Here is a 23068-nt window from a genome sequence, read left to right as displayed (position 1 = left end):
CGTTTGTTATACTATGATTTCTAAGCATACGTGATGTATACAAGGATGAAAAACATAGAGGAATGCACTCGTGTAAAGTAAAGTATTGGTGTTGCTGAAAATCAAATTTTTACTTTACTTCGTTCGCTATTAATAACCGTAAAAATTTATTTTACGTAGCTTTGTCCGCTGTTAATAATTCGTAAAAGTTTATTTTCTTTTACGTTGTTCGTTATTACTATAGTAATGAATGTATTCATAAAAGTTTATTTCGTTTTACTGTGTTCATTATTGATATCTGTAAAATTGTATTTCATTGTACTATTTATTAATATTCTTAGATATCGAGTATTAATTTTTAGAAAATTCCTAATATCAACAGCCCACCGTGTAATCCCCGAAACGCCGATACGAGGTAAAGAAACATAAGAGACGGATTTTATAATAAACAGTTGCTCTTTAAAGCAATTTATTCATTATAAATGATACATCGATAAAATGTTTTTTGTTTTTCTGGGTGCATTAACTATACAACATTTTCTGCGCGCTAAGTCTGTTTTACGAGTGTGGCGCGCGTCTACCGACAAAGTCGCGCGCGCCGACAACGTAGGGATGTTTACTGGGTGATGTCGTTGGTGGGTTGTCCCTCGTGGTAGATGAGTACATCCTTGACGTAGATGTTGGCAACGCCGAGGGCGCCAGGTGTCAGCGGTCTGTCGAGCGGGAATCCCAGAGGTTTGCCGTCGAGAGAGATGGCGCCACCGATGATCTCGCTGATGGGCTTGTTCTGGTAGTAGTCGTTGACAGCCTGGTCCTGGACGGTCTGGGGTTGAGCGTAGATGCCCTGGAAGCCACCAGCGTGTTGTTGTCCGTCGGAGATCTGGCTCATCCGGTTCATCTGGTTCTGGATGTTGGAGCCTTGGATTCCTTGCCAAACGGAGTGGGCACCTTGCATGCCGTATGGGATTTCGACGTTCTGTTGGCCTTGGAGGCCTCCCATGTTCTGTCCTACGCCCTGAGCACCGTAGATTCCTTGTACGCCGCTACCACTACCTTGAAGACCTTGTACGCCTTGTTGGCTGCCAGACAGTCCTTGTACTCCTTGCTGTACACCTTGGAGACCTTGTACTCCATGCTGTACACCTTGGACACCTTGGACGCCTTGTCCACCTTGTCCTCCTTGTCCTCCCTGGATTCCTCCTAATACTCCTTGTTGCAATCCTTGGACTCCTTGAACGCCTTGTACTCCTTGGATACCTTGCAGACCTTGCACGCCCTGTTGGACGCCCTGAAGTCCTTGCAAGCCCTGGATGCCTTGTTGTCCTTGGGAGACTTGTTGTTGCCATTTCAGTGACTGTGCCGACGTCCATTTCTGTCCGTAGATCTGTTGGAGTGGGCTACCGGCTTGTCCTCCCTGTTGTCCGCCAACGGTTTGGATCCTTGGGATCTGGCCCTGTTGCATCTGCGCCTGGATCTGTGCCTGCAAGTTCAGTTGTTGCTGGAGCTGAGAGCCGATTCCCTGGATGGTGTAAGTCATGTCTTGTCCTTGACCGACTGGGTTCTGGATCTGCGTGTGCGGGTATTGTCCGTGGTATTTGGTGTAAACGTTGGCATAGTGGTTCCTCACGCCTGCAATAACGAAATTACGTTTACGTTCGGTGATTCTTAACGACGAACGTTTGCGTCGATCTTGGACACACATACCTTCGATTTGCTGTTGAGACCATTCCCAGTTTTCAGGGAGAACCTCAACGTTTTGCTGGATGCCGGATAATTGACCAAGTTGGTTCTGTTGTTGTTTCAGCTGTTCGTATTGTTCAGCGTTGACGATCTGGTATTGCTGTGGCTGGTAGGTCAGAGTCTCTTGTGGGATGACTGGTCCGTGGGGAACGTTGAGTGGGCCAGGTCCTGTGATCACGACGAGCAGCTGCAGAGGGAAACCTTGTGGCTGACCTTTGGGAAGGGCCAATCTAGCGGGCAAGCTGAAGATTTGGTGTGGCTGCAAATAAATAACTTAGTTACATGGCTGATCTCGTCTCTAGGGAAACTTGAACCAGGGTATGCATTTACCTCGGTGATGTAGAACGGTTCCTGGGAGCTGATGGCGCTGTTGACACCTTGTTGGATGGTTTGAACGGATGGCCAGTCGAAGCTTTGACCTGGGGCCTGTTGGGAGTTCCTGTTGATGAGATTCTGGCCCTGTTGGACTGTGAACAGAGGAAACAGGACGTTTTAGGCAAATTGTTCGAATGTAGACGATTGGAAGGCGAGTCGCGATGCTCACGGTTGTGGATGAATTGGTCGAGTTGGACGAAGAGGTGCCTGTTCTGGGAGATGCTGATGGGTTTGCCCTGGTAATCGTGTTTAGGTCCAAGGAAGACACGGACGACTGCGTTGGGAACGCTCTGTTCGCTCTGAACGGCGATCTGGTAGGTGTACGGTTTGTGGTCCAATCTCTTCAGATGAGCCTGTACTTGTTGTTGAAGTTGCTGTTGTTGCTGCTGTTGTTGCTGCTGTTGTTGTTGCTGGGATTGGCTTGGCTGGGCGGTGACGGCGTCGAGGTCGATAACGAAGTCGGTGAAGAGTGTGACGAGCTGGCTGATCTCAACGTTCTGGATGGTAACACCGGGAAGGATGAGGTCGTTGACTTGGTAGGCTGGCAGGGATTTCTGGTATTTGCGCCACAAGTTGACGATTTTCTGGGCGAGTTGGTAGAAAGCAGGATCGTGGACGGCGGTCTGGCCGAGTTCGAGGACCGATGGAGTGTAGTCCCAGATGTTTTGTGCGTCAGGGGCGTTGCCGAGGAGTTTGCGAGCCACTGCTTGGAGGCTTCCGTAATACCTGTATTCAGACAAAAAATAAATCTTGTTAGTCTCGATCGACAGGTTGGCGAATTGGATTTCTTTAACCGAAAGCCGACCTGGGGTTGACGCTCTTGCCGCTTCCTTCGATCAGGTCACCAAGAATGTTGACACCTTGTGGTTGGTAGAGGGACAGGAAAACGCCTTGAGGTGTGATGACATGGCCGGAGTCGATGGCTTCCATCAGTCTTTGTTCCAGGGTCTGGACGACCTCGACGAGTTCCTCATCCTCTTCATCGAGCTGAAGGTTCTCTGGGCGGCCTGGGAATTCGAGACCGTTCAGGTTACGAAGGTGTGGTTGGTAGGGAGTCTGCACGTTGGTGAAGTCGATCTCGTCGATCGGGCTGAGTCCGTTGGAGAGACGGTTGAGTTCGTAGAGAGCCAAGAGTTGTTGGTGGAGGTGCAAGTATTGGCCTCCGTGACCGATGCTGCCTTGCTGGTTCTGTCCGGCTTGGTTCAGGTATTGGCCGACGATCTGTTGTTGATATTGTTGCGATGTCAGGGGCTGCTGTTGTTGCTGCTGAGATCCTTGTTGACCCTGTTTCGAAAGGAGTATTAATTACATCGCGAAAATGCGGAGTATCACAGATGAGCAGATGTTTAATTGTCGCGGAGTTGCTTACTTCTTCAGAGATGTATCCAGCGAGGTTAAGATAACCGTACCAGGAAGCGAGGCCTACGTCTTGGGTGAAGTAAGAAAGCTGTTGTTCTTCGGGAGACATCAGTGCAGAGTAGTTGACGGGGATCACGATGTTCTGGATGCCATTCTGGATTCCTTGGGCGCTAGCGACCTGGGCTTCCTGGATGATTCTGGCGTCCAAGTGAAGCTGAGGCCAGATCTCGTAGGATGGTGGAAGAATAATACCTTGGGTGTCGTCGCGCATCAGGACAGCGGCGATGAAGGCCTGTAAATCGAGTAAAAAGAAGAATTTTATAGAGGACGATTCTGAGCGAAGTTGTACGACTACAGGTTTATATAGGAAACGTGGTATGCAGTAGCATGCGGTTTGAAATCTCTAGGTCGATTCCTCGAAACGGTAAGAATTGAAAAGTCCTTTTCCGTTTTCCAAACCGAGGCTTTGTTCTTGAGATACTAGCAGTTAAAATTTCTAGTAGCACCAGGAAACTTCAACTGCCGTATATCTTGGTAACCAGACTTCCGATTGCGAAATGGTAAAGGACTCTTTGGTTCCTTTTGACGGAAGGAATCGATCCCGTGCGACACGATGTACAAAGTTCTGCTCTCATACCTTCACGAATTGTGCCTCGTTGACATGAACGCGAGCCCATGCAGCTGTCTTCAGGAAGGTCGGGTAATCCTTGGCTCCAGTCAGGATTCTGCAAAGAAGAGCGACTTCTTTGCGCAGCTGACTGTTGGAGTTGCTGAATGCTGTGCCCTGAGGCTGAACCAAGCCAGCCTTCACGGCACCAGCATAGTACTTAACAACCATCGGGTTGTCGTACTGCTGGGCGTTGCTTTCGATGTCATAGTTCTCGCCGAGGGCCTGGAGTTGCGGATTCGGGATGTCCTGTGTGATCTTCTGCAGAAGCTGGATGACTTCTTGTTGTTTCACCAACAGATTTTGGTCAGCTGAAGCGAACGAAAGATCGTCTTTGAACACCTAAACTGTGGAGTTTTAAGCTCGTTGGACCGCGAATGGAACAGCTAGCGAAAGAGTTTGTTCGAATGCGACGTTTCTTTTTCGTTTACGTAGCACAGTCATTCCTTGGATTCCAAGGGCAAAGAGAGGCAATTTGTGACCTCGTACGTATCGAATGGCAATTGCTTCGAAAGTATTGTTTGCAAATGTTGAGAAAATTCCAAATAAAAGTTGGAATACCAGGCTCGTTAGCATACGAGAAACAAGAAATGGCAATTGGTTCCGTGGTATTATTTCGAGATGTTCGGAAGTTCCAGTATAGAAGTTAGAAAAATGGACTTACCAGCGTGTCTGTTGCTGTTTACGCTGCTGGAGGCCGCAAAGGCCGCGAGGGACAACAGGACAACTAGGAACCTCATTGTGATCGAATGATACAATGTGATGCCGACTGTCTGTTCGTCCAGGCTTTTATACCCGAATCCTATCGAGGCAGGCAGTTATCGGCGACCTGTCGACCTACCTCCCTCAAGATTTCGCAGTCTAACCGCGATATCCCTTGCTGTTTCAAATGTGTTCGACGATCGAAGGTTAACCAATTATACGTATCATCGGGGAATAGATCAGGCATCGTGATGGCTGCACGTAAGGCTTCGTTTAATTTTTTACGATGAAAATATAAATTTGCTGGTTTCCCCTAAAATTATCGCGGAAAATCAATGTTTTTGCTCGTATGTTCTAATTTTTTTACGACAATCATTGCCCAAAATTGAAGATGTTCGTTGAATAACGATTTCCGTTACGAATTAATTGTACCGTTGTTTAGAAAGTATAGAAAAAAAATCAGGTTGCAGGGAGTGCGTTTGGGTCGACAATTTCAGCATTAATTTTATTCGAATTTATATATGTATGCATGATACGCGTGTTCGCAATCAAACCTGTCTTCGATTTTTAAGCAAGACTGTCGCCAAGAGCGAACAATTCGCATGTATAAATTACTGGTATATTTGGCAAAACTCGGCCAATTTATTTTAATGAATTTTGCAATAAAAAATCTACTCAAATAGATTAAAATAATTTTAATATTACTGCATTCTAATATAGATCGTTAGAGAACACATCGTCACGGCACATATGTAATATTCTAACTATATACATACACGAATAAGTAATATTTATTCAATTGGAGAACAATTTTTAATATATAATATATATAATTCATAATATTTGAATGTATGATATCCTAACTATAGATATACGTACATATAAGTACGTGGTATTTATTTAACCAGAAAACAATTTGCAATACATAATATCAAATATTCATAATATCGTAATACGTCATATTTTGAAAAACAATTATTAATACAGCAACATTCCAATACAGAATATTTTATTTAACCTTCTCCATATTAATTGTTTCGTAGTTTCCCATGGGATGTCCCATTCGAATTCTATGTATTGGTTCTTTTCTATATCAAAAAAAAGTTCAATATAGAAATACTGCTAAGCGATGATAACTACCTTAAAACTTGAATACAGACGCAAGACGTTTCCCGGTTAATCTTTGGAAGTCGTCAAAATAATTTTGTGATAAGCGGTTCCGATTTCAATAATGTATGTATTTCAATAATTACATTTTATGAGGGTCATAATTACTTATCTACATATTTAAGAGAATAAAGAATATATTTTGTGACGGTTGAGAGTTGCTCTAAAGTAGATAATTTGGGTACCATTCGTAGGATAGATAAGGTTCTTGGGGTTACGCAAATAATAGAGGAAAATCGTTTAGCGTGTCGTTACTATTAAAAATCGGTGGTTTTGTTATTGAATATTATTTCTCAATTAAGCTGGGTCGTTATTACATTTTTACGTGAAAACAAAATGCCGAGGGTCATCAATATCTTCGCGCGCCGAAAGATACAGCAACGATAATAGGTCTTGAACTTTCAGGTGGCTGCATATATGCGCAAAGGTTATCATTTTGTTTACCTCTTAACTGGCCTGACTGTATTTTTATATTCCTGGGGGGTACAACGAAAGTACCAGGAGGAATTATATCAACGTGCAATTTTTCAAACGAAACAAACAAGCCAGAAGATAGCGAACGAATAGCTCATCTTTGCAACAAACAATTCTTCGCGTCGCAAACAAAAATTTCTTTCGTTTCGATCATTAGCAAAAATAACGTAACGCGCGCTCGTCTTTGAAAACTTTCGCTCGAGAATGTCGGTCAATTTTGTACTCGTGCAGGTATACATTTTCATTTTCTTCTATTTTTTTTTTCTAAATTTCGAACTCCTTATTTAGGTTTATTTCATCTTTAGTTATTTTATCATCAAGTCTGTTTTTTTATTTTAGTTTCGCTTTATTTTCATCAATGACAATTAATTTATATTAATTACTTCTTTTACTGTGTTCACTTTCACTTTGATAACTTTTCAGGTTTCTTTTTTTAATTCTTTCAAGTGTGATAACGCTCTTCACATGATGTGTTAAAAATTATTGTGACGCAATCGTTTCTGGCAATTTCGTGTAATTTTGTTTCGCTTTTCTTTTTCTTTTTAATTAATTTTAATTTATCAGCAAACTTGTTGCTACAATGTCGTGGAATATTATGATGAAATCGTCTCTAATAATTTTGTATTACAATTTTGTGATTCTGATTTTCAATTAATTTAAATCATTTTATCATCAACAGTCTGATAGAAGTATTGCATTTTTCATTTTTAATAAACTGTGTACTTTATATTGACGCTGATACTGATTTATTATTAAAAATAATATAAATCGAAACGTAGTTTTGTTGAGTTAATCGATATATTTGGATTGGTCTGAAAGCAAAATATTTATACATTTATCTCCCTATAAATAAATGTGAAAAAAGCAGTGATTCGATTCTTCGTTATACGTTGACCAAGAAAGAATACAACACACATTACTTAAGTGTAAGTTTACATTTTTTTTTTTAAATTGGTTTCTTCCTATTTCTTTATCTTATTTTTCTTATTTTCTTATCGTTGATCTATTAATTTTTTTTAATTTTACATTATTTCATTTAATTTTGTATTCATTTCGTCATACTTTATTTTCTTTTGATTGCTGAGAAATAATTTCGAATAACGTACTTATAGTCTCCTAAAATTCTTGAGATAGTACAATAGTTAAGTAATCGATTTCGATGCAATTCTAAGATAGAAAATACATAAATAGTTTTTCTTATGTTATCGGTTGCGTGGTTACAAATTATCTCGCACTACGAATAATTGCACATGTAAACGAGACAAACAAACCGCATGCAAACGCGATAAGGTATGAAAACGAGAATATTCTTTCGTTTCAGATAACGACGGTTCAATCAATCATAAATGTTGGTTTTTTTTTTTATTTTTCGATTTTTGCTTCTTTCACCGTCAATCGCTGCTACATGTTATTTACTTTGTTGATGCAATAATTTGCTTCATTAGTTCGCAATATATCAGAATTTTGACGATCAAACTTTTATATACATATATATACATATTCTTATATTTATCTTTTGGAAAAGTTTTATCGGTAAAATTTCTGATAATGTTGCGAACTAACGAAGCAATAATCTATTATATATTCAGGCTGTTACTAGCCAGCGTTATTCTCGTAAATGGTACGTATGACAAAAAAATGAAAGAGGAAAATGTGATACTGTTTTTTATAGGCAATGTAATCTGGTATATAAATCTTTCGTATTTGTACTGTTTTCTGAGAAACGAAGGTGACCTTCAGTTTTTTAAATGAAATGGTATATATTTTGTTTATATCATGTATGAAAGTGCGTGTCAAAACGAATACAACGTTATGTTTCATTTAAGGTTATGACCTTGTGACCCATTCAAGGTCAAGAACATAAGATTACTACACCTGCTCGTCGTACTGTAGTTACCGGTATCATCGGTATGTCTACATGTCATGTTCAATGTGGCTTCCATTCGCTAGGATACCTGAGTTCCCTTTAAAAAAATCAATATGTTTTTCAAATCTACCCTACTGCTTTACTCGTAACAAAATTATTTACGCCATATAATTTATCTATTTGAATCAACTAACCTTTGTAAAAACATTTCTTTGATAGCTTCATTCCCTCGTGAGATATTGAATCATCCCGCTTCAAATGAAACACCCTGTAGATAACATCGCGCTACTTCGTCTGATTTTACCCCCTTCCCCTCCCCCCTCCGCCCTAACATTTTTTTAACAATACAAAATAAATTAATTTTGGATATAATAAATTATGGATTTAGATTAAATAAATTTTGGACATTTGTACCCTACATCATTTTCGTATCGTTATTATATTTAATATGAAAATTCGATAAATTGAAATAACGTTATAACTTATATTGTTATAACTTAAAATATGTAATAATGATTGTATAGAAATTACACACATAAAATCAACTCTCCTAACTTTCTTTACGACAAACTTCCAACAATGTTCAAAATATCTACATTGTTAGCAATTTTACATTATATACTAATTACACCTAAATTGAATAACCTCTACTACGTTATATGTGTTTTAAAAAAATTCTACGTCAATGTAAGTTTAGACAACACGAGCTAAGCCCTTTCATTGGCGAGATTTAAGAAGTTATCAACTTCGTCGCACAACCAAATCATTTATATTCCACCTTTTCTGAATGCATTTTGATCATTTACTCTGTAAATATAAACTGTATTCGTCCTTTATCCTCTGATATCTTGCGTGTCGAATAAATCTATTTCGCTCCCATTTTGATGAAAAATTCGTCTGACAAGGGAAACATTATTTTCTCTCGTTTGGTCCTTTTAAGGTAAAAGGTTGCGCGCCACTGGTATACACTGTCATTTGGAGTACAGAACGTAACCTTGAAAAGCCCACCCTCGAAGCGCAAGATCAAACGCAGCGTGTGATTCAACGCTTTTATTCGGCGTACACGGATGAAAGTGTCATAGCTGCTACACCCGATCTAGCAGATCGCGATCATCGATAAGATGTCGACGTAAGAGATTGAAAAAAAGTCTGGAGAAGTGACGTACGAGTAGCCGATGTGGTGGTAAGGTGCGAGTTTATAGGTTAGGGGAGAACACGGAAGTTTTCGTCGAAAAGCACCACAAAGATGTCTTTAAAGAATTAGGCGGTTAACGCCGCTAATTACAACGCGATAAGTACTCCGTTTGAGTCAGCATGGTGCAACGTCCAGTCGCGCCTAGGCGCAGTGTCAGGATTTTGTTGATCGGTGATCGCGGAGTAGGCAAGACATCCTTAATTCTATCGTTGGTCAGCGAAGAATACGCAGAAGATGTGCCCTGCAAAGCCGAGGAAATCACTATACCGGCGGACGTTACCCCCGAGCAAGTGCCCACGCACATTGTTGATTACTCAGGTATGTAAGATTCATGTTTATACACGAGGTGTGCCAAGAATTACTTTACAACCAACATCTGTACATCCTATAACCAAAAATATGAAAACAAAGTTACATAAATGGATGCTTGAACGAATGCTTTGATAGAAAGTTGCACTAAAACTATAAAATGAATTTTTGCTTAGCACGTTACAGCATATGAATAAGTCATTCATGCGCAGTTATGATCGGCAAACTTGTTTCACTTTGTATGCCTGAACAATACACATTCTATGAAAGCAGACATGGTCAAAGTTTTATATTTATGTTACACTTGCAAAGTTTTCATATTTATGTTATAATTGTGTAATAAAGCATTTATTTATTTATTTTTACAAATTACAGTATACACTCTGTGTAACTTTTTATGGACATGACTTGCAATTTCTAATTTCCAGCTGCCGAACAAACTGAGGATCAACTGACTGATGAAATTCAAAAAGCACATGTAATTTGTGTTGTTTATTCTGTAGTTGATGAGGATACGTTAGACAGAGCAGCCACTTATTGGTTACCTCTGATCAGGCGTTGTTCTTCTAATAATCGTTGCCCAATTGTTCTCGTGGGAAACAAGATTGATCTTGTCGATTACTCTACTATTGAGGTATAATGAAAAAATAAAGTTCACAAATATTCTGTTAACTTTCATTACATAATAGATTCTAACTGTATTCTTTATTCTTAGGCTGTATATCCTATAATGAAAGAATTCACTGAAATTGAGAGTTGTATCGAGGTAAAGAGAGTTATGATTGTATACCAAACAGATTATCATTAAAGAAGGATTTTGACTAATACTACGTTCATTTTAGTGCTCTGCCAAAACATTACAAAATGTATCAGAAACATTTTATTATGCACAAAAAGCTGTTTTGCACCCTACTACGCCATTGTACAATTATGATATTCAAGAGGTAAACTTCATTGCAAAATACATGTCCTTATTGAAATCTAAAAATACTATATTAATGAAACGCAATGTTTAGCTTACAGATGAATGTAAAATTGCATTACAAAGAATTTTTAAAGTAAGTCCTTATGCTTAGAATTTGAATATTGTATATGTTGACCATGTATAACATAATTTCATTGTACATTGTTTTAGATATGTGACTTGGACAACGACGGTTTGCTAAATGACATGGAACTAAATGCATTTCAACAGTGGTGCTTTAACACTCCATTGCAGCCACAGGTTTTGGAGGATGTAAAAGCTGTTTTGTCAAAAAATATTCAAGACGGCGTTTGCAATGGATGTGTTACAATGAAAGGTATTTTACACCTTATAATTTATAAAAAAAATCAATATAAAAAGACACCTTTGTTATTTGTAGGTTTTATGTATCTCCAGTGTTTGTTCATACAACGAGGAAGGAATGAAACTACTTGGACTGTGTTGAGAAAATTTGGTTATGACAATGAATTACAAATGTCTAAGGAATATATAAATCCTCCGTTAGTATGAAATTACGGAAATATTTAACAGATTTACTCGAATTATATTACACTTATTTTCATTGTGCTGGGTAGACTGAAGGTTCCTGCTGGCTGCTCGACTGAATTATCCCATAAGGGCCAAGAATTTTTAACACTGTTATTTATGCAACATGATCGTGATCGGGATGGTGCTCTTTCACCCCCAGAAATGGAATCGCTATTTTCACGGTGCTTGTCTCCACCTTGGAGCGATGAATATAAATATACTGTACCAACTAATGAAAAGGTACATCTTATTGCATTTATTAAATCATTTTTATATTGTTACGTCTATAATTCTAATATTACTGTCTCTGTAGGGGTGGATGACGTTTCAGGGTTACATGTGTCAATGGGCACTGTTAACTCTTACTAATGTACGCAAAGCATTAGAATATATGGCATATCTTGGTTACAACATGTATAATAATGAGTGTCAAACGAACGCAGTTCTGATTACTCGTGAAAAGAAATTGGACTTGGCGAAGAAGCAATCAAGCAGAAATGTTTATAGCTGTCATGTAATTGGTCCAAAATGTAGTGGGAAAACAACACTATGCAGAACGTTTATTGATCCCAAACTCGAGGTACACACGGCGAACATGTACATGCGTATATTATAATTAGAGCCTATCTTTTATGCGTATTAAAATACACTTGTCACGTGTATATGAAAGGCGTTTTTTTTTTTTTTATTAGTGCGTCTTATTTCATTTGTATTTAAGAATTGATCTCATTTCAACACACACTGTTATTTTTTCCCGTGTTAAGAAATTGTTATTTGTCTGCCACCGTTATATTATATAGAATTTAAGCCATTTGCATAATTAGAAAGTGTTACGACGCAAATCAAAGATGGGCAAAATTTTATTAATTTTACTCAGCAATGGTTAAAGAACGAGTACACATGAAATTGAGGGCTTTAATTATGATATATATATTGAATAATATTTAAATAACATTCAGTATGACCGTAGAAATTAACTGATGAAGTAGTCCCATCAAATTCACATGTAACTGTAAACACAGTGCATGTATATGGTCAAGAGAAGACAATAATTCTGCGGGACATAAATATACTTAATGTTCAAGATGCTTTAACTCCAGCACAAATTCAGTGTGACGCAGCAGCTCTCGTTTATGATGCTAGTAATCCTAAGTCATTTGAATATATTGCACGAATTTATATTGTAAGTAATTTTTGCATACTCTTCCATAAGTATAATGAGGCAAACTGTAATTAAGTAATCATATATCGAGTATTTGTTTCTACAACTGAATCGGCTCTTTTTTCAGAAATATTTTGCAGATAGTAAGATTCCGGTTCTCATAGTAGCGAATAAAAGCGATCTTTCTGAAGTGAAGCAAGATTACTTGCTACAACCAGCAAGTTTTTGCAATAAGTACAAACTGATGCCTCCGCAACCATACAGCATCTCCCGTACCGTAAGACGTGAAATCTTCGTTAAACTGGCAACAATGGCAGCCTTCCCGTAAGTTCGATTTTTTGAAACATTTATTATTAGTAGGTATAATTTGTAAAGGTATGAAAGTGCTCCAAAAATTGTCATGTCAAGAAACAGTCGTATCCACTTGGGATCGTTACAGACAAAAATATTCTAAATACTTTAATAGACATCGCCGGAGTTGCGTTGCACTTGTTTACTGCTATCAAACGTTTTTATTTGATACTCTTTGTAGTTTTTAAGTAAAATAGTATAATTTTTTCAAACTGGTATGACTACTAGACACTAACAAGAAGATTTCATGTTTAGCCGCTTTCAAGGAGCATGGGTATTATTTTACAGAGACAGGTTGGTCTGAATTTTTGCCACACCGTAAACATTGTAAGCTTGAGCAAATCGTGAATCACATTGGTTGTTGTTGTTTTCTTTTCTTTTTTTTTATTCGTGCTGCATTGCACGTCTATGGAACGGAATATACATTCGTAAAATGTGTTAGGCGATTTGCTCAGATTAAGAGATGTCGCATGAATAAGACTATCGTAACAAAGTCTTGAATCTTTTCAGTCCTTTGAGGCGTATGGTCCACATGTTGCTTGTCAAACCCTCACCTACTCAATGGTGGAGTTCATTTACAAGGTTTTTGTTTGGATATTATAGATTTCTATTTATTTCACGGCGTGCTCACGACTTACAATATAAACTGATATCAATATTATTTTTTGCATGAGCATGAAATGGCGATGGATCCTTGGATTCTTGTTTTTTTTTTATATATATATATATATGTATATACTATGTTTTGAAACTATATAAATTTTTTTAAATTCTGTGTGTATTCGAGTTTGATCAAATCCGAAGTTGTCTAATCTATAAATCCACGATCATAGAATAACATATGATACTATTATTTAATTATAGTGTAAAAAAATATGCATATACGCACGGATTTTATCATACCAATAAGTCGATAGAATTTTTCCATTTGCTACGAACAATATTTATTGACATTACAGACATATAAATCAATTTGGACTGATGCAAGGAGATTCTATCGTTTGGTGGAAGGCTGGTCTTGGTATTGCAGTCGCTACTGTCGCAGGCTTCGTGGTGATGCGCGTCTTAAACACAGAGAAAAGATAGTCTACCATATTCCTTTTCTTGCACATTTAACTGCCTCGTTTGACCGAGTATAAAACCGTCTTTGAAAAACGCGTTAAGTTAATAAACTCTGTTCTTAAATCATTAATTTCTTGTGTCCTTGATCACTTCACAACAAGAGAAAAATTAATATACTTGTGTACCCTATACATATTTTAAAGTACTTATAAAATATTTTAAAGTATTGGCTAAATTTCACTTACGCGTATTTCAAAATTTTAGTCACTTGTAGAAGAAAGCTTTACAAATGTCCAAACCTTCATTTGTTGAGATATATTGGGTTATTAATGATAGGTTCAAGATTAGATCGAATTTCTTCTAACATTATTTGATATCAAAAGGTCATAGAATTTTTGATTGGTTTTTAAATCATCTATAATTACAGATGAAATCGCAACAGCCATTGCAAAATGTAATTGTACCCGACTTTTTTTTAATATAATAAGTGTTTATGTTTATTAATTTGGATATTCTTATCGATATGTAGCAGTTTCCTATTTCAATTTAGAACTAATATCTGAAAGAATGTCGATATTAATAGAAGCTATTAGTCATTACATTATATTGGTCATATGAACACGGTATACCTATATTTGCAGTTGTTTAGAATCTGCTTAAATCTTTCACAATTATGTATGTATATTTCAATTTGAGTGCAATGTGAAGTTGTTCTTGTACATACAAGGTCCATTATTAGAACCAACTCAGTGACATTCGGTGGAAATCAATGAATCATTAACAAGAGATCCACATGATATGTAGTCCACCAATGTCAATATAGCTTCTTAGATAGATACAGAACCCACAAATATTTCATCATTATCTCATATACTCAATAGTTAATAAAATATTAAGCAATGAATATCATTAATTCGCTCGCTTGCATCACATGTATTCAAAAGTTCACTTTTCTCAAGCAACATCTCGTTTAAATTTATATAGAAAATCATATTATGCTGTTATTTCTTTAGCTTTGAACTACTTAATTTGTCTTTTCAATCATTTGGAAGTAAACTGCTGAAATATTCAAAAATTGTTCTCTATATAGATAAAGAATAAAATGAATTGTTAATACTATGAATGAGATTAGGATGATTAGGATAAGAGATTAAACGCTCTATCACTAGAAGAAAAAAAATCATTCAGATTTTTTGCATGGTTACATAATTACAATCTCAGGGTTACAATAATACCATGCTTCAAAAGGACACGTGGAGAGAGGGTTGAATCATAAATAAATTACACAAGGGTACAGTTAAATCAATTTGTAAATAAATTGTCTAAACATAATTTTATTCCTATGCTGCTTCCAATTAGATACATATATCATCATAGTAATATTTGCATGTAATAGATATAGTAATAAATGATAAAAGTGGATATTTCTCTTTTAATACAATAGGATCATGTGTTTTTTTTTTTTTTTTTTGTATGTCGCCTATCAGATTAAAATTTCATATAGTATCAATTTTCTAAAGTTTTTCTAGTAACTCCTACTGTCCACTTCTTCAAAAATACTGCTTCAAATCATATCTGAAATACAAAGATAAATGTTATGTATCACTCTGCAGGTACACAAAACATATTATAAGAATACTTTTGAAAGAAGTCTCTTACTGTGAGAAGCTTTGCATTGACGAAGGGCTTCATTGAACCCATCACACAATGTAAGGTCAGACTGATTCTGGGCACAGTCCAAGAATTGTCTAACTTCCCATGCACATGCGCCAGTGGCAGGTGCAGAAGCTGGAGAGCTCTGCGCTGCCACAGGTGCTGCAGCAGGTACAGCAGCAGCTTCATCGGAGCCACCACTGAAAAGGCCAGTCATAGCATGTCCAATTGTATGACCAACAGCTGAACCAATGGCTACACCTCCAGCAGTGGCAGCCATTTGTCCCATAAGGGATGGCTGCTGAGGCTGAGCAACCATGGGTGTTGCTGAAGCAGCATGGGCTGGTGGATGTGCTACCGCAGCTGGAGCTGGAGGTGGTGCTGCCCGCCTAACACTAAAACAAAGTAAATATTGCACTTTTATCTTAAGCAATTCAAACTAGAGAAAATGTATCGTGTTAATGTCTAAACAAATTCTTATTCTGCAAGAATACCGAGTTTCTTCCGGTGTTCCAAACCTTGACACTAATTTAAAAAAAAAAGGAAAATGAAAAATGTTAGACACGCCTTGTTCTCCAATTGTTTGAACGTTCCACTTTCGTTCGAGCATGGCGATTGCATTTTCAAAACATGTCGAAACATGGAACATACGAAAATACAGAAATTTCATATATTAATAATTGCCTTTAATATGTAATTCAATTAACACCGACGTCACAGGGTAATTTGACGAAAATTACATAAAAATTACGTGTATAAATTCGATAGAAACCATGGAGTACTCACGTCCTTGGTGGAGGAGCAGATGCACGTCCCCGTCGTGGCATGTTTGATACCTTTGTACTTTAGATTTGGTTTGTTAATTCGCACGTCTAAACTCTCGAAAATGTCTTCGAACACTGTGAAATCTCTTCGTACGCTGCCGAATCTCTTTGATCTCTTGAACACGTTACGCAATTGAAACGCTTTACGCCGACTCAGATCGAATCACGTGAAATTTCTAGAAATAAAGCAGGAAATCAACCATCGCGCAAACGCGACGCACTTCGGATCGTTTCGAAATCGATAGAAATTCGGAAAGATTAGGGCATAAATTACGGGTAACAAAAAACTAGACGCTGGTACGCTTTATAAAATAACGTTTTTATAGCATTTCGTGTGATTTAATTAAAATTATGAGTCAAATTGACCACATTATTGTTTGTAAGTCAACTTCATACTGCGCAATACAGGGACGACGATGTTGGCTAACATGCTAAGTTAGCCTACAGTCATTGGATAAACTATGTTCATTGATTAACTACGTGCGCACATATAAATAATTAATATGTCGTTGTCAAAAGGCATCAATTTCTTATTACCATCGAATGAAACGGTTTTTACACCTGAAATCTATTTTATTCAAAATTGAAGGATCTGTGTTGACCCTTTTTACGTGTGTATTGCTCATATTTGAATCACTATTGCACGATTATACGCAAAATATTCTGTTTTTAGATCTTTACTTATAATATGTACTTCTATCATGCTATACTTTCTATGAATATTTAATAATTACCGAAGATATTTAGAAGTAATATGTTCATAACGAATATGTGCAATTTTTTTTTTAATTTAAAAGAAGCAGTGATTGCTTTCGAGGAGTAAATAACATTTCGTTCTAGAATGTTGGTAGATACATCGATAAAACTAATCCAACTGTCTGTTACTACATAAAAGCAATATAAAGTCGATGAAAACTCACAATTGGAGTATATTCTTTGCTAAAATTACAAATAATTAAATATGAAGATAGAAAATTAATTTCTACACCCAATAATTGGCAAGTACACTTATAATTTGCTACAAGGATAACGATAAGTGAAATTTGTGGGCTACTAAAATTCATACATGGGATACATTGTAATTTGTAATGGCTATCAGGTTGAGACTTAGAAATAGACTCGAAATAGAGATGAGTAAAGTTTGTTTCAAATAATAAGTAACGAATAACCTCAATGTGTTATGTCTGTGTTTTGTGAAATCCCGACAGAGGGTGCCACAGTCCATTTCTAGCTATCGATTAATTCTCCATCATCAAAAAATATCGAAAACAAAGCAAAATGATTTATCCCATGTGAAGGGCATTATCGTTGGATTTATATTTGTGTCAAACATTTGGAAGTCATTGATTTCTTCTTATCGATAGAGAAATCATACGATCAGCATTCCTCTCATATCGACGTAATTAAATTGTGATTTATATTCCTAGCGAATTACTCGATGATCTGACGACTACAAATGATGTTTAACGAGCAACTGTTGAACAACGAGATTCGAAGGCTGGTCGGGGCTACATGTCGTGTTTGAAATGCGAATTTAAAGTTTTAACGAACAACCTCTGCCGTTGTTCTTCCTAATTTGTGAGATAACTTAATAATTTGTATTTTCCAACGGTTTCGTGTGAAATCTTATCTTTTTAAATTCATCGTCTGCGTCGATTTAATGAGTTACGACGATCGCGTATCATAGGTCCATAGGTCCATTCCAACTATAGCACATATAACCACGTTTCGTATTTTCGCTTTGTTTTTCCAGAAGTGCGCGTATCTATTTTTCAACCGTTATATTTAGTACGGAAAATATTATCCAAAGTATTCCAACTTCCAACGTTCAGAAAACGACCACGAAACGTTGCTGTCGAAATGGCCAAACATCACTACCTACGTTATTAGATGCAATCGAAATAAACATATACGTATTATCGTATTTACGACTCTTGAGTTTGTTGTTGTGTTTTTAAGAGAAAGCGTTTAATACGTCTGAAAGTGTCCGAGGTTAAAGTAGGGTTAAACTTATTTCATAACAATAAACGCAATATTTACATTGTTTAGTATACGACCATCGAAATACGTCAAATACAATCAGTTAACCATGTTAGCTAACATTCAAGAGTTATTTAAAATTGAAAACAAATTGATTTTTACAAAACTTATGCATACACCTAACAGAAAAAAATTTTGTCAGTATACGTTTTTTTGGAGCGTACAAAGTAATTAAACAAAATCTCATCTGGATTGGATACAAATTTTAATAGATATCGGTAATAGCCTTATGGAGAATTTGGTAGCGCCATCTATGGTCAGGAATGGAAACTGTTTCGCTACATACTTGCATGTTTTGCCGTCGAAAACGTTGAGGATAGGTTTAAAATGTAATAATATTTCTAGAGTTAACAGGTGCTTGCTTAGGGTAGTATATTGCTGTCATTTACCAAATTTGATGTACCTAAATTAGGACTGATCCAATACATATGAGGTACTATTATATTTTCAATTTGTGATTTAGCTTTTTCTAAAATTAGAGAGAATAGTGTTTTCATAACTTCGTAAGTCTTTTGTGTTATGCCTCGTATAATTGAAGCTTTGGTAACTCTTGGTGTTTCCTGTACATATTTACTATTATCATTATTGTTTTTACTAGTCTTTTAAACCAATCATTTGATTACAAACAAATACGATGAAAAATAACGAGTAATACCACGGGTATCGGTAAAAATTGTTCGGATTTTCGATAAGGAGTCATCACTACCATTGTTTACGTTTCTTCACCTTGAGCAGCCGTCGACTTGAGCGAATGACAGCTGTGAAAACAAAATACGGCTAGCCGAACTTCATACCATTACGCTCCATTCATTTTTCTTTCTTGCGTATATTGATAATTGGTGGTCCCGATTTTCAAACATTATGCGAGCCACTATTACGTAGAGCTTTCTAACCTACAACTCGTTACCTGTAGCATAGTGTTGTTCGAGCACTGCTACGAATGAAAAGAATAGAATAAAAAAATAATGTCTACATTTAATAATTGTCAAGTATTAGGTTGTCCAGAAAGTTCGTGCCAATTTCTAAGAAAAATTCAAAGGCATATAATATATATACACGTATTTATTGAATTAAATAGGCGCCATTTTGTTCCACAACCTTTCCACCTTTTAAGGGATGTATACATGTTATTTGTTTTCAACCATTTCGACATATTCAGACCTGTACCACCTACAAAAAATCGACATGGACTTTCCGGACAACCAAATACAATTGTAACTTGTTAGAAGAACAATAATAAGTGAAATATGTTGACTATAAAAATTCGTGTATAGAATATATTGTAATGGCCATCACGTTGAGAATTAACTAATGTATATAGATTCATTGTAATGGAAATCATATTGTAACAAAACGACGCGTAGGTGAATATTTTTATTTAAACTACAGTTGTGGACGATCGAATGTAAAAGCACAAAATTAATTTCTACACCTAATATTTCTACGCATCGTTAATATGTACAAATAAAATAGCAACGAATTTATTACAGATCCCAGCGAAATTCCCGCCAGTAATATCCAAGGCGCTCCGACGTATCCGTCTCGAAGATAGTCGTGAACAATTTTTGACCGTGGGGGTGTTACGATATCTAAATTTGAGAAGAAGGCCTTCGATGCTATACGGAGTCGAAGGTTTCCGCTGCGTCGTTTCTTCTGTCTCTGATGCAGTGTTATCGGCCTCTGTTATCGTCGTGCACACGTGTCGATATAGACGCGCGCGTTGGCCGCGGCAGCGGGTGCATTCACCGACACATGCGCACAACCGGTCGAACGAAACTCTTCATAAACCGGCGGGAATACGTTGCCCGTGACTCAGTGTACACGATGCCACGGCTCGACCGCGATAGACCACGCACCACGTATACACGGCCTTCTTTTTCCACGTTTATCCACGCTCGTGTTACCGCCGCGACCGTTTTTCGTCGTCGCGTTTTCTTGACACGTCGCGTGTGACGTCTCGTCACCTCCGTCACGGTCCCGCGAGCTTCAAGCGGGAACGGTGTATTGTTCCGACAAAGAGGCGCGACATCGATGCATCGGTACAACAGCCCGCGAACATCCTCCCTCTACCGTGCCAGACGTCAATTTTCATCCGATAAACTGCTGGCAAACAATGGAACAGCAACACGTGAACTGTCCTTGAAGGAATGACCGTGCATTTGGCGCTGGAAGAGGATCGACAAAGGATCGACGTGGACCGTCCGTTCGGCGTGCGCGGTGAGTGATTGTTTTTGTTTTGATGGTAACGTTGCACACGTGGGTCGACCAGTGTCCTCTGGCGATACGGCGCGAGCTATCGGTTCCTCGAACGCGGTTTTTCGTGGTGCTCTTCGAACGCGCCAGACGCGTCTTTTACAACCATTCCCGTGGAAAACTGACGTAATATCGGATGGCGAAGACGAAACGTCGAGCGTCGCGCGATGTGACGGACGACGATAACGGAAACGGTTAGCTCTCTCGATCGTTTTGCGTTCATGGAACCGATAGCGAGAATTGGAGAGCAGAAGACGGGGTTAAATAAAGAACCGAGATGGAACGAAAATAGTCTCCATGGATACGTTCCGACGTTACATACGTTCTGAATCAGACATGAACGATATTTCATTTCGAGAACGATGACGTTCGTTCGTTTCGACCGTAATGTTTCTGTTTGTTCGTTTCGCGGTATTTCATTGTATAATTCGAATCCGAATTTCTATTTGACGAGTATTCGAGAATGTTTTTACTTTGCGCCTTATGGATTATCTGTTTCGAAACCTGAAAGAGATGCAAAATAACTTCGTTTTATAATAACGTGTGAACAGTTGTTTATCTATTAAATTCACTGTTCGAAAGTTTTATTTAGATAAGGGTGTAGTGTTTGGTTAGGAACAGTACTTTAGCTAAATCTAAGGGGAGCCATTTACATTAGGTATAGAAATGAATTCTGTGGATTTATATTAAATCACTTAAAACAAACAAGTACTAAACATAACCAAAAAGTATATCCACTTAGCCAAAATAAATTATTGATATTATTGTATTAATATTCTGATGATGTTATTGTATTATGTCATTGGGAAATTAAATTGTAAATATTTATTAATCCTTCTAACGAACGAATTAATTTTGATATAAAAGCAAACGTACGCATATGCACCAGTATCCCTCGAGAGGTTAATTTGGCGCAGTAACAAAAGAGGTTGCGCATCACTGTTCTACCACCTCAAAAAGATCACGGTTGGCAACCCTACCGGCAGACAGCTTCGCTGTAATAGCGCTCGCGATGTCGCGCAGACGCTCGTGTTTTTCTCCAGTGTATTCTGCCCGTTGGTTTTCTTCGTTTGAAATTTCTTGACGCAGCACCCTTGCGTCGCAACGGCCCAAAATTATTCTTCCCGGTAACGCGAACGTGGCGTGATAATCCCGTCGTGAAATTGCGCACTTCTTTCATGGCGCCGTGCCAATTTCAAGGTTCAGGTACTCGCGATCGGTACGTACAGGGTGTTTCTTTATTCGCGGGATCTACCTTGTCGATGAACGGGCCGAAAAAACTTATGAGAATAGCTCGCCTGTAAATGCGCGACCTGTTTGACCTTGTTCCGTGGCTGCACAGTCGTTTCATTTGCTATCAGGTCAGGGCGTTGCTTTCAACAAAAGGAGCAAACGTTACTGATTTCACGCATGATCGGTTCCATTGAACCGCTGCGGTTTATCTGATGATGCGACGCGTTTGTATTCGAAACGAAATACACCGCTATCTCGAACAAGAATCGTCGGCCAGGAACGAAATAAAAATATGAGGTATAAATGTATTTAACATTTTTCTTTTTTTTTTTTTTTATTTATTGTATTTCTACGTTAAAAGTATAATTTTTGTTCCACTTACAAATTGAACACCAGAAGTTGGAAACATTTAAAATACAATTCTTAGAACGTAAGTTTCGGTTTAACAGAATATAAGTCATAAATCAAGATTAGAATTTTTAAATAGTACTGTATAAATTGGCAATTCTTGAATGCTATATATAAATTTTCTAACTACAATATGTACGTTCGTAACTTGTTTTGCTCTTGTTTTCTAACTCGAAGTATTTTTGTTTTTTATTTCTTTTCACTACTGCCGACCGAAAGCTGTTCGAAGGTTGTTTTTAACGAAACGAAATTAAAATACAATGGAAAATATTTGCATTCGACTGCGGTGTCACGGTTCTATTTTTTTGTCCTAACGATGAAAGTCGAGGGCACCCCTTCTTCTTTAGGGGTCAGCGGACTTTAGGTTTGAGAATCACTGGCGTAACAGATGACCGAACAAAAATCTGGCTACAGTTCAGAAACAAGGTCGTCCGTGTCGTATGTTTAAACGATCTTTTTCATGGTTTTCGAATACCGAATACAAAGTGCTCCACCAATAAAGCAACACCCTATATATTGCTAGGAAGACGCACGCGTCACACGATGCGACATACAGATATACCACGTATACAATAATCTTTGTTTTCTGTTATTTTCTTTCGTGTCCTTTGACTAATGAAACAACTTCAACCCAACTTCCTCTTACGGCTGTTTGGGTCAGGGCCGGCTCGAGAGTATGCGGCTCCCTAGGTATCACTCATCACTGATCCTCACTTCTACGTACTTAAGATTTTA

General features: G+C 37.7%; 4 protein-coding genes across 6 annotated transcripts in view; 2 read left to right on the top strand and 2 right to left on the bottom strand.

Annotated features, from left to right (window-relative positions):
* Positions 1–76: 76 nt before the first annotated feature.
* On the bottom strand, positions 77–4865 carry LOC128878995 (hexamerin-like). Its single transcript, XM_054127750.1, has 8 exons — positions 4785–4865; positions 4091–4431; positions 3464–3745; positions 2900–3378; positions 2264–2820; positions 2050–2186; positions 1684–1978; positions 77–1608 (listed from the first exon to the last, which is right to left on the bottom strand). The coding sequence occupies exons 1-8, from the start codon at positions 4858–4860 to the stop codon at positions 596–598; spliced, it is 3180 nt and encodes a 1059-aa protein (XP_053983725.1). The 5' UTR covers positions 4861–4865; the 3' UTR covers positions 77–595.
* A 4445-nt stretch (positions 4866–9310) lies between these two features.
* On the top strand, positions 9311–15419 carry LOC128878782 (mitochondrial Rho GTPase). 3 transcript variants are annotated; one of them, XM_054127294.1, is made up of 14 exons: positions 9311–9843; positions 10263–10468; positions 10550–10600; positions 10677–10778; positions 10851–10892; positions 10970–11135; positions 11199–11319; positions 11395–11587; positions 11661–11927; positions 12318–12530; positions 12637–12833; positions 13116–13154; positions 13371–13442; positions 13820–15419. In XM_054127294.1, the coding sequence occupies exons 1-14, from the start codon at positions 9645–9647 to the stop codon at positions 13944–13946; spliced, it is 1995 nt and encodes a 664-aa protein (XP_053983269.1). In that variant the 5' UTR covers positions 9311–9644; the 3' UTR covers positions 13947–15419. The 3 variants fall into 3 exon arrangements, with proteins under 3 accessions (XP_053983269.1, XP_053983270.1, XP_053983271.1); XM_054127295.1 differs by lacking the exon at positions 13371–13442; XM_054127296.1 differs by lacking the exons at positions 13116–13154; positions 13371–13442.
* LOC128878786 (coiled-coil-helix-coiled-coil-helix domain-containing protein 10, mitochondrial) lies at positions 15215–16542 on the bottom strand. The gene is made up of 3 exons (XM_054127302.1): positions 16362–16542; positions 15582–15970; positions 15215–15497 (listed from the first exon to the last, which is right to left on the bottom strand). The coding sequence occupies exons 1-3, from the start codon at positions 16400–16402 to the stop codon at positions 15487–15489; spliced, it is 441 nt and encodes a 146-aa protein (XP_053983277.1). The 5' UTR covers positions 16403–16542; the 3' UTR covers positions 15215–15486.
* Positions 16543–20004: 3462 nt separating this feature from the next.
* Positions 20005–23068, top strand: part of LOC128878785 (transducin beta-like protein 2) — a 61157-nt gene continuing 58093 nt past the window's right edge. The window contains exon 1 of the mRNA XM_054127301.1: positions 20005–20656. Within this exon, the coding sequence (XP_053983276.1) occupies positions 20587–20656 (70 nt within the window). The 5' untranslated portion in view covers positions 20005–20586. The remainder of the gene's footprint in view (positions 20657–23068) is intronic.

This window comes from Hylaeus volcanicus, chromosome 6 (assembly GCF_026283585.1).
Source record: "Hylaeus volcanicus isolate JK05 chromosome 6, UHH_iyHylVolc1.0_haploid, whole genome shotgun sequence".
Classification (NCBI taxonomy): domain Eukaryota; kingdom Metazoa; phylum Arthropoda; class Insecta; order Hymenoptera; family Colletidae; genus Hylaeus; species Hylaeus volcanicus.
This window is presented reverse-complemented; position numbering and strand designations above follow the sequence as displayed.